General features: G+C 35.7%; 1 protein-coding gene across 15 annotated transcripts in view; it reads right to left on the minus strand.

Annotated features, from left to right (window-relative positions):
• Positions 1-12328, minus strand: part of DNAJB4 (DnaJ heat shock protein family (Hsp40) member B4) — a 40259-nt gene that overhangs the window by 5752 nt on the left and 22179 nt on the right. For 5 of the 15 annotated variants that reach the window (XM_054691274.1, XM_037499789.2, XM_037499787.2 and 2 more), the window contains one exon: positions 3691-3978. The exons of 4 other annotated variants lie outside the window; for them this stretch is intronic. In XM_054691274.1, coding sequence (XP_054547249.1) covers positions 3691-3901 — 211 coding nt within the window. In that variant the 5' untranslated portion in view covers positions 3902-3978. Of the gene's footprint in view, positions 1-3690; positions 3979-9444; positions 9488-12328 lie in introns of those variants that run through there. 6 more of the 15 variants (XM_037499791.2, XM_054691275.1, XM_054691276.1 and 3 more) reach the window with 3 other exon arrangements.

Genomic DNA, 12328 nt, shown 5'->3' on the forward strand with positions numbered 1-12328 from the left:
AGAATCAATATTTATCTACACTTTAGCAAAGCTGCTATTTAAAAATGACGAACCAACCAACTAATTTGCTACCTGAAAACATGTGGTTAGGATATTATCTATAATTTAACTTCCACTAATGAGTTGACTAAAACTTCATCAAAAGCAGCAGCATTGAAAAAGAGGTAGAGTTTCAAAGAAAAAAATTACAACTTTAATAACTTATTTTAAGGAGATCTAATATGAAAAGCTAGACTTATAGCAAGATTTATAGGTACTAGCATAGTGAGATTCTTTAAACAATTTAAATTCACAAAAATACAATTTACTTATTTTTAGGAATACATAGTAAAAAAGATATCCAAGTGATTAAATATATAAAGAACAGAAATAATGAACTAGATAAGGATTAATATACTAAATATAAGTTTGTTCACATAAATACTACCTTTCAGTACTTAAAGCAAATTATTGAGAAACTATAAACAATAAACAAAAAAAAAAGGAAAAAGAAGCAGTAGAGAATTATAATAGTGTAAGATTATGTCATTAAAATTTTTGTTTAGTCTTCTAATATAAACTATGACTTCCACTGAATAATTCAGAACCTAAAACTTTTAGAAGTGATAAGTTCAAAATCCAATTTTAAATTTATTTCTGCTCAACTATGGAGAAAATTTTTCTACTTCTTAAAATAACTTTAAATATATGTATCATAAAATTAATCTACTATAAATATACCAAATTAAATAATTTTTGTGAAGTGCTATAACCACCACCTACACAATTATTGAACATTTCATTAACCCAAAGAGTTCTCTAGTTTCTATTTGTAGCTAATCCCACTCCCACCTCTCACCCTAGGAAACAACTGATCTGCTCCTTCTCTACAAATTTGCTTTTCCCATGTATTTCACATAAATGGGATCATAGAATATGTGGTCTTTGACATCCGACTTATTTAGCATAGTTTCTGAGGTTCAAACATGTTCTATGGCATGTTTCATTAAATCAATCCTTTTAATTGCTAAGTAGTATTCGTGTGGGGGGGGGTACTGTGAACATATATACCACATTTTGCTTATCCATTCACCAAATGATGGTACTCTGGATTGTTCTAGTTTGGAACCATTACAAATAATGCTGCTATGAACATTCACGGACATGTCTTGGTGTGGACTTGTGTTTCTGTTTCTCTTTTATAAATTCCTGGAAGTGGGATTGCTGGGTCATAAGGTGAATTTAAAGCCTCTCTACTTTTAATCCAACTTTTAAAAACTCAGCATTTAAAATTGTGGATATTAGAGATATTCAAAACACGAATAAATTGGATCACTGATTCTCTCAGTGTCTAAATATATCAATTTAGTATATTTAACTCATATCCTTCTCAATTCATGATTCATTATTCCCACTCTCCCAGGTCTAGAATCTGTAATAATTGAGGGGGAAAAAGTTAGGTAAATTAGTAGTGGCTCCACAGTCCAAAATTTCAGTGTTTTGCTACTACTAGAGAAACCCATAGGTCTACATCACCAGACCTGCAAGCACAAACAGATCAGTGAAAGTTAAAGATAAAAAATGTTTTCCCACATTTTCACAAGACACCTATAGAAGACTTTATAAGGAATTGAAATGTTCTGAATAAAGGGCAAATAAATACAATACATTTCTGTAAAGGAAGAAAAATTTATTAACAGAACCAAATAACTAATTCAACTATATTTTTAAGTAACTAGAAAATATTTCAGAATAATGTTATTTCAGTGCTTTACCTAACTTATTCTCCCCCTTCCTATTATTACTTCCATCATTTATCAATTATCTGAGTAATGGGAAAAGATTCAGGGTACACAGATTATAATGACCAATAAAAATCAAAGTGGAGAAATATCATTCGAGAAAAATACCATTAAGAGATAATGTTAAACCAAGAAAAATGTATCATTTGCCGACAAAGTTCTGAAGACAAATACCGTTAATAAGCATTGAATCCCATAGGCTTAGTCATAAACTTAAGTTGTCAATTAAAGCTGGGGATATCCTCCTTTTCATGGGAACTTAAGAGTGTTACTCCATGTTTATGGAATTCTTTACAAAGTCATAAAGTAACTTGTTCAGAAAGATATGATATATTATTAGTGGTATCTCAGAATCCGGCATAGCTTTTGCGATGAACAAAATCATTATCACAGAAACAAGCAGGATTGAATTGCCCACTATATGCCTTTTTCAGTATTTACTTTGTTAACAACCTGACACTGCAGGTCCTCACCACACCAAAACCAGCAGCACAAACTACAATTTTGGTAAATCAGATCAAAACCAAACAAAACAAGAAAAAGCCCTCTATAATCACCCCACTTTTCTAAAATACAATCTTTAGCTCCTTATGAACATAAGTGATCATTTCATGCTATTTTAGGATATATCTCTACTGAGAAAATTTAGCATTAAAGGCAGTAAAGCCAAAAAGCAGTAAAGATGTTTTAATAACTGCAACGACTTAACAGAGAATATTGGAGGAGAAAATGATAACTTTGTCCTGAAAAAAGTTGACAGGAAAAACAGGGTGGGTAAATTGGGTAAAAGGGATCAACCTTTTGGTGACCAAGGGAAACTTGACTTGGTGATGAGAATAATGTAGCATATATAGATGCTGATATGTAAGTCTATATATCTGAAACATACAAAGTGTTACAAACCAACGTTTCAATGACAAAATAAAGTTTAAAATAACAGAACCTTCAGGAATTAAAATGTTTTAGTTGGTGTTAATTAGCAATTTAAAGTACTCCTACTTTACAGTTACATTTATATGGATATGATGGGCAATTTAAAATCCAGAATGATAAAAGGATAATTTAAATTATGTCCTTTGCTATATTCAACTAGTTTCTGATTTCACAATGCAAGAAACAAAAGTATGTGAGGAGAGGAGAGAGAAGTTGTCATTCTTTCCTCTATACTAGAGAGTAAAATGTCCAAAGAAATAATGTCACCTAAAAGTAAATCAATAATTGTTCTAACGAGGTGGCCATTTTAGGTCAAAAATTGTATTTCTGAGATCTCATGTCTTGGCATACAATTACTGTTTACAATTAAGCTAAAAACTTGTTCTGGTATTTTATGACATCAGGAAAATTCTTTCCTCTCCAGGCAGAATGCCAAAAACAACTAGAGCTAAATGCCTAGGCCTTCTGCTTCTCAGAGTGATGACTGTCTTGTTCAGTCTAAACTAGCTTTGCTGTAAGGCAAAAAAAAAAAAAACTTCTTTTGCTTTTGTGAATAAAATATAAACCACCCAGAATTTGAACTGCCAAAAGATTTTTAATGATTGAAGGATCTTTATTGGTTTTCACAGAAAATTCATTAGGAAACAAAATAGGTTGCATAAGACTTTTGACACAATTCATTAATGGGCATGGGAATTTAGTTTCTATTAAAATACAGATTAACATCAAAGTATTAAAAATCTAATGGTAGAACATATACATTACAAATTGCCAAAAAAAAAAAAAAAGACAATTACATTTCATTCACAGCTATGTAATATTCATTCATAAGATTAAGGATAAAATCTTGTTTTTATTCACTATTTGTCTTTTTACTTTTTGATATGTTTAAGAATTAAATTTAATAGTAACCAAAAAGCTGAGGGAAAAAAGAGAAAGAGCTGGAGAGACAGAAAGATATACACAGAATACGTACCTTCCTCCCCAAACTGATCATATATTTCTCTTTTTTTAGGATCACTCAATACTTCATAAGCTTCTGCGACCTCCTTAAATTTTTCCTCTGCCTGAGGAGATTTGTTCTTGTCCGGATGAAATTTGAGGGCTTGTTTTCGGTAAGCCTTTTTAATATCTTCATCTGAAGCTCCTTTTTCAATTCCCAAAATGTAATAATAGTCTTTCCCCATTTCGAATGCCTTGAAATGAACTTAGATTTCCCTTTGTGAAAGAAAACAGCGTCCCCAGTCTTAGCAATACAACGATTCTGAGGAAAAATAAATCCAGCTGGGTATTTTAAAAGTTAAAGCAAATCAGCAGTGCAGCTCAGCTGTCTTAAGGCAGCAAGCAAACAGTGTAGAGGCACTGTCGTATTTAATTCCTTCCCCAACAGCTCACTTACAGATAAATATACACTACACAGGAGACGGCCTCCTTCTAGATCCTCCCATTTTCACTACGTGTCTCTGTACTTTCTAGAACAGCAAATGCTACAGGACGTCACTTCCCCAGCTGCCACTAGTCAAAGTACTGAGCTAGGTTTTCTCCTCCTCCACAATTAACTATTCATTTTCCTTCTGGCCCTTTCATTTTTCATTTGCTTTTAAGAGGTCAAGAGTATGAAAAAACCAATGTTTCAGCAGAATGCCATGACTACATATTTATTTACTCCATGTAGGTGAAAAAGTAACATAATTACAGCCATTAAGAAGCCTGTGTTAAAATGCTAGTTATTATGCAAAAATAAGTACCCTTGAACTTATTTTAAATGTTTTAATTTCAATTTCAAGTTATTCATTGTGAGAGCCACAATACTAAAATATAGTCTAAATTAAAATTTTCAAATAATTTGTGAGTTTCAGAATTCCTGTGACCTAGCAATCAGAAATGCCAGGAAGTCAACATACCAATTTCACATTGTATAAATACACATTGTCTCATAAACTTCAAAAGCAATAAATAAAGGACTTACATATATTTTCTACTAATGATTTTAACTAGTTTTGTTGTTTTTATTTAGAATACAGGAGTTAATAGTTCTAAGATATCAACAGTTGCGAAAACTTTGTATCTGACTGTAGTTACTTCAATCAAAAACACGATGAGATACCCAACCCCTAAGCCCTCCTCCTATTCTTAGAGTTACTAAAGAATTTTTGTGCAGCAGGGAAAAAAGAGGAGAAAGGATCAAGTTACAGATTCCTTAAAAGACCTTAAGTAGATCAGCTTAACATCTTGATATGCTATTTAAGGATCAGTAAATAAGAGAAATTTTTTTCTTTAAAACTACATTTTCCCTAATTATAAATATAAAATACTAATGTCAAAGATTATAGAAAATACAGAAAGGAAAAAGAATAAATACCTCCTTACCATGCCACTTCAGACAATCTCTGCTAAATGTTAGTGACTTTCTTTCTAATACTTTTTCTATATTTATAATTATTTGCTATAGTTTTGAATTTTTTAATTAACAAAGTTTATATCATATTATTTACATATCATTTTGATGCCTGTTTACATGTAGGTATTTATGAGACATTTTAAATGTATAATTCATATTTTATTTCCTATTATAATTTGCTCATCTTTTCAAAAATTTATTTTATTGCAAAGATGGATTAGTAAGAAAATGTTAAAGAATTGCACAGAGCACTATGCTTTAAATATCTTAAATCTGTAGCCTTAAAAGAAAAAACTTATCTATCTACTTGTCTATATACTTATAATGTCTATATACTTATAATTTGTCTATATACTTATTTTTTTAATTATTTAATTATTTATTATTTATAGAAGCATCGGGTACAATCAGAAGCGCGGGAGGGTGAGAGAATTCACCAGAGCCAGAGCGGGGAGCAGAGCAGGCAGAAGGACCGAAGTACACTGCTGAGGGGAGCAGCGGGTGGCAGGAGAGGTCTGCGCGCCATGTGGGACCCTCCTCCGGTGGCCAGGGAGCAGCCGGGGATCGAACCGGGCGCCGTGGAGGCTGCGGGCAGCTTCGCAACCCAGCGCTCAACCGCTGCGCCACCAGGGAAGGCCTTGTCTATATACTTATAATGAAAAGGTGATGAACACATAATATATGGCTAACAGCTTTACATTAATGATTCAACAATTCTTTCAGATGTTCATCTTTGTGCTTATTGACAGACTTTCCTATTTCTCAAAACTCTTTAAAAACATTTGCTATTAATTATTTGTAACATCTAGTCTACTATAGGTTACAGAGAATTGCAAGCTATTCAGCAAATTTATCAGTTCCACCAAGGAATACTTAATGTCGAAAGAGAAATTTTCAAATTCAAAAAAAGCTTAGGGAAAGATGCTAATAGCCAAACTCACCTTAAGACTCCTATGTTTAAAAGAATCATTGTAATTTGGACTCTAGTAAAAGGAACTGCATCTAGAGTAAAAGTATATTAAAAATCAACCTATTGTAGAATTAATTTCCAAATGAGTTCTTAAAATATTCATTACCAAAGGAAGACTGACATTACCATCAATGAAAAATCTGAATTGTTCTGGTGGATAATGCTAAGAGGGTAAAGAATAGACAGTTATCTGATTCAGTCATTTTCAGAGCGCTAGAAATATGATCAGGACATGACAAATTATTTTAGAATCCAAAAACTAAGTCTTTCACATTTCTGAAAAATGCATTACATATTAACAGATGGAAAGAAATCTAGAGCACATAGAAAAGGATGATAAAGGATTTTCAAATCTCTTCAAATATACACCCAAAAAACGAATCACAATGGTTAAGCTGAAAACAAAAATTCATCTCAACTTGGAAATTTCAAGTTAATAGGGGAACAAATAAAACTTTATCTTTAAAAAATAAAACAAGCTAGCTAGGTTTTGGTAAAGTAGATACTTTCATATTATGGCTTTGTAAAGAATTCTTTTCAAATATTTGGGAAGTTATTTAAAATAGTTAAAAGCCCTGTAAAAACCATACCCGGAAATTTGTCCTTAGAAAATAATTCCAAGAAGAAATAATTACATAAGTGAATGTATTCATTGCAATTACATGCAGTTGGGTGCTGGATCAATATGCTCATTGTTAAATTTTATATACTATTTTAGAGAAATGTTACTCTTACATTTACTTTTTCAGAAGAGCTGTCTCCTCTACCACTTAGGAATTAAAAATTATTACCCAAACATTTTACATTAAATTTTCTTTTTCCAAGCTTGTATGAGTGTGGGTGTTTTATTGTTGTTGTTTTTTTTTTTTTGAGGGGGGTAATAGAAGGCTACCAATTCTCATCCCTGTAAATAAATATCATGACAAAAACAGGAAGCATATGTGTCCATACAGGTGTCTCTTTTAACCTCCTTTATCCTTTTTCCTAATAAACTTGCCCTTTTAAAATGAAAAAAAAAAGTGAAAATAAAAACAAAACAAAAACGATGTAAGTCCTTTTGAAACACTGTTAGAAACAACATGAATTTCTGTTTATCTGATGTTATAGGTAGGTGTATGTGGAAGAATCTTTGAAGAGAACAAAAGCTAGCTTTAGGTAACATTTTCTTAAATTTCTTAAGGCTGCTGCTACATTTTTAACAAAAATATTAAATTAGTGTTTACATTTATTAATTTTTACTTTGTATGTGTTTTTGTTTTTTTTTTTTTAAGATTTATTTATTTATTTAAGCACTGGGTACAGTCAGAAGCGGGGGAGGGTGAGAGAATTCACCAGAACCAGAGCAGGGAGCAGAACAGGCAGACTGGGGAAATACACTGCTGGGGGACCCGAGGGGGTAAGGAGAGGTCTGTGCGCCATGTGGGACCCTCGCCTGGCGGCCGGGATGGAACCGGCGCTGCAGAGGCTGCGGGCAGCTTCACAACCCAGCGCTCAACCACTGTGCCACCAGGGGAGGCCCATAATTTTTACTTTGCGTCTCAAACCTTGCTGAGATTATTCCAAAGAGTCAGGTTATTATTCTTAAAATGTACAGTTTACGGGCCTCACGGGTGGCGCAGCGGTTGAGCGCTGGGTTGCGAAGCTGCCCTTAGCCTCTGCAGCACCGCCATCCCTGGCTGCCAGGCGAGGGTCCCACATGGTGCGCAGACCTCTCCTGCCGCCCCCTGCTCCCCCTCAGCAGTGTATCGTCAGTCTGCCTGTTCTGTTTACCGCTCTGGCTCTGGTGAATTCTTTCACCCTCGGGCAGCTGGGTACAGCTTCTCACTGTACCCAGCGCTTGTATAAATAAATAAATAAATCTTTAAAAAAAAAAATGTACAGTTTACAAGATCAAGTTCTCAACCTATAGGAGCCTAGGAGAGGCTCAACTCTAAATAAAGATAAATGTCAATGTATTTTAAGGAAATGATTTTAATTTTTTCAACCAAATCAGAAAACTTGTAAATATGTTTATTATTTTGTCAAAAATAATAGCAACAGGTCCTCCCTGGTTAAGACACAACCTACGGAGCTGTTCCTAGCCTCTGCAGCACAGAGTTCCATCCCCCAGCTGGCCAGGGAGCTACCCACATGGTGCAGCAGACCTCTCCTGGCTCGGCCGCTGCTCCCTCAGCAGTGTATTTCAGTCAGTCTGCCTGTTCTGCTCCCCACTCTGTCCTTGGTGAATCCTCTCACCCTCCACACCTCTGGCCTGTACCCCAGCTCTTGTATGCATAAATAAAAAATAAATCTTTTTAAAAAATAATAGCAACAATGTTTTTGTGCTTAATTATATATTTGAGGGAAATGTGTCACTATTTTAAGGAATCAAGAATCAGAATTAGATAAAAATTAATGACATTACATTTCATTTCCAATAACGTTAATAAAGTTTTTCTATTTAGGATATTATGCTTTAATAATAGAGAAATAATTTTACAGAATTATGAGTTCTTTTTTATTTTAGAATCACAGTTCCGAACATTTAAAATTGGGAGCTAAAGATAGCATTTTGGCCACAAAAAAACCTTAAAATATATAACTAGTCATTCAACTGATGTCATCTTTACCTTATACTTTGACTTTACTCATAGACAATAAAAGCTTCCTTTCTCCAGTTCATAAATCATCTCAGTTTATAATAAGTTAGCAGAGAAAGATAGCCTACCTTAGAAATTACTATTAAAATTGAAATCACTTCAATTTTTGAAGACAAATGATTTCTAGTTTACCAATGCACCTATTAAAAAGTTTGTCAATATTTTATTTTTTTTAAAGATTTATTTATGCATACAAGAGCTGGAGTACAGGCTAGAGGTGTGGGGGGGGGTGAGAGGATTCACCAGAGACAGAGTGGGGAACAGAACAGGCAGATTGACTGAAATAATGCTGCTGAGGGGAGCAGCGGGAGAGTCAGGAGAGGTCTGCTGCACCATGTGTGTTGCTCCCTGGCCAGCCGGGGGATCAAACTCCTGCAGCAGAGGCTGCGGACAGCTTCATAGGTTGTGTCTTAACCTCTTGCACCACCAAGGAGGCCTAATATTTAATTTATTAAATGGAAACACTTAGTCCTAAAGTTTCTCATGTAGTTAATTATATTCGTGAAATATAACTTTTATTCCCTAATACTTTTTATCCAAGAATAAGCAAATTGAGGCGCTTTCATACTACATTAACAGTGCTTCAGATAGTTAGCTATATAATCTCAAATATATGTAACAGTAGTTTCAAAATTCCTAATCTGGCAACATGGATACTGATAGTGTCTCACAAATTTTGGAGTTAGGCTGCCTGAGTCAGAATGAAGTAAGACTACTTACTAGCTGAGTGGTCTTGAGCTTCTCTATGCCTCAGTTTCCTCATCTGTCAAACAAGATTAACAGTAATACAAACTTCATAGGGATTAAATGAAAGGATTAAATGAAATAGAGAAGTGATGCACTTCAAATATGAAGACTTTGGAAATATTAGCTACTATTATAATGATAATGATCTCATCATATGAACTAGAAGAAATTCTTTCCAGGAAAAAAATTATAACATATATACGACAAAATGTCTTCATACAAACACACACACACATTGTCCAACTAAGAATAAATGGCTTTTTCCAAATATTCTAGTGAATATTTGCTACTTACTTATTCTATCTGCTACGTTTTAAAATCATTTACATGCAATAAATTTCAAATGTACTATATTATTCAATTATAGCAATCAAGATAATATATGGGCCTCCCCTGGTGGCGCAGCGGTTGAGCGCTGGGCTGCGAAGTTGCCCGCAGCCTCTGCAGCACCGGTTCAATCTCCAGCCACTGGACGAGGGTCCCACATGGTGCGCAGACCTCTCCTGCCCGCCCACTGCTCCCCTCAGCAGTGTATTTCACCAGTCTGCCTGTTCTGCACCCCGCTCTGGCTCTGGTGAATTCTCTCACCCTCCCACGCTTCTGACTGTACGCAGTGCTTGTATAAATAAATAAATCTAAAAAAAAAAAATATACTATTTTAAAAGGTCAGACAAATCAATGAAACAAAATTAGGAGTCCAAAAATAGACCCACATATATAGTCAACCATTATTTGCAAAATGAGCAAAAATAATAGATCATAGAAAAAAAAGTCTTTTCAACAAATAGTGCTTGAACAACTGGACATCCACATACAAACTATGAATCTAGACACAAACCTTACACCCTTCATAACAATTAACTCAAAGTGGATCACAGACCAAAATATACAATGCAAAACTATCATACACCTACAAGATAGCAACGGGAAAAAATCTACATAATCTTGGGTTTGGAAATGACATTTATTTTTTTACTCATTCATTCATTCAGTCACTCACTCATTTATTCCAAACCCAGTGCAATATTTTAAAAGCAATATTGAAGATACAATTTATGAAGGAATTGATAATTTGGGACTTCATTAAATTTTTCTTCTGGGAAAGACACTGTCAAAAGAATGAAATGACAAGCTACAAATTTGGAGAAAATATTTCAAAAGACATACCTAACGAGAAACTATTACCCAAAATCGTTAAAGGAGTACCACCACCATCATGGTGGCATGAATCTACTTCTTTCTTTACCCTCTGATTTACAACTAACTGGACAGCCATCACTGGAAGAAAAAAAGGACTTCTGCACAGCATACCAGGACAGTCAATCTATTCATCCATGCACACCAAAATGGATGGACTGCAGTGAGGAGGAGACAGAAGAGTAAGGAAATGGTGGCCAATGTGGCAGAGGCAGTGATCATAGAAAAGGCGGTGATCAGTTTGGCAGTCAGTCAGTACTGAGTTTTCTGGCAGAAAATGTGGAAGGTGAAGGCAGAAGACCCGCCCAGTCACATGTACTGCTGCTGGAGGGACCAGCTGTTCTCTCAGATGAGAGACCACAATGACTGGAGAAGGGTATGAAAAGGAAGTTGGAAGACACAGAGAACTGAAGGAAAGTTTCTATTGCTGTATGTCCCAGAGGTAGTAGGCCACCCATGGACCTCTGGCACCTTGTCTTGAGAATGCCCCAGTGGGCACACCCAAAGCATTTACTGGTTAAGAGAAACAAAAACTTGCCCTATAGTGCCACCTTATGGAAAACTGAAGGAAGATTCCTAATACACAAACCAGTTGAACCATTAGAAACAACAAAGGAAACAAAACCTTGCCAAGAAAGATGTTCACTACTTCAAATGCAACAGCAGATGCACGTTTCAACAAACACCATGAAAAAAGCTATCACAAAAAGAAACCAAACCTAGAAACATGACGATACTGTGATCTACCTGATAAAGAACTTAAAACGTGCTGATATGAAGAATTCAATGAGTTACAAGAACACTCAGAAAAGCAACACAGTGATCTCAAGAATAAAATTAATGAACTACAGCAGTACTTTACCAAAGAGATAGAAATTCTAAAAAAAGAAACAAACAGGGCCTCCCTGGTGGCGCAGGGGTTAAGTCTCAGCACTATCAAGCTATCACCAGTCACTGTAACATGAGTTCGATCCCCAGCCAAGGAGCTAACCCACATGGCACAATGGACCTCTCCTGTCTCACCCACTGCTCCCCTCAGCCTTATATTTCAATACACCTGCCTGTTCTGCTCCCCACTCTGTCTCTGGTGAATCTTCTCACCCCCTACACCTCTGGCCTGTACCCCAGTGCTTGTATGCCTACATAAATAAATCTTTTAAATAAAGACACAGGGCCTCCCTGGTGGCACAAGGGGTTAAGATGCAACATATGAAGCTATCTGCAGCCACTGCACCACAAGTTCAATCCCTGGGCAGGGAGCTACTTACATGGTGCAGCAGGCCTCTCCTGGCTTGCCCCCTGCTCCCCTCAGCAGTGTATTTCAGTCAGTCTGTAACAGGGAGGTCCCCAGGAAAGGAGGAGGTTCCAGGTTCCCTGCCCCACCCAAATGGAGGGTGGAGCTGAGCAGGAAGAGAAGAAGCTGCAGAGGAGACTGAGGAAGGAAGCAGGATGGTGCCAGAAGGAGACCTGGAGGAGGCACACGTGAAGAAACTGTGCTTGTCTTTTGGTTGTGGACTGGGTGACATAGATGTGGGTGAGACCCGTGGGGAGGTGACAATAGCAGCTTTTATCTTGATTTTGATTTTGCTCTTTTCCTTCCGGGCTTGTCTGGTTGTTTCTGACCTTTTTCTGTGGGTCCCCACTGGAAGATGCTTTGGAC

The sequence above is a fragment of the Talpa occidentalis genome, unplaced genomic scaffold (genome assembly GCF_014898055.3).
Source record: "Talpa occidentalis isolate TD23 unplaced genomic scaffold, MPIMG_talOcc4v2.1 talOcc4.9, whole genome shotgun sequence".
NCBI classification, from domain to species: domain Eukaryota; kingdom Metazoa; phylum Chordata; class Mammalia; order Eulipotyphla; family Talpidae; genus Talpa; species Talpa occidentalis.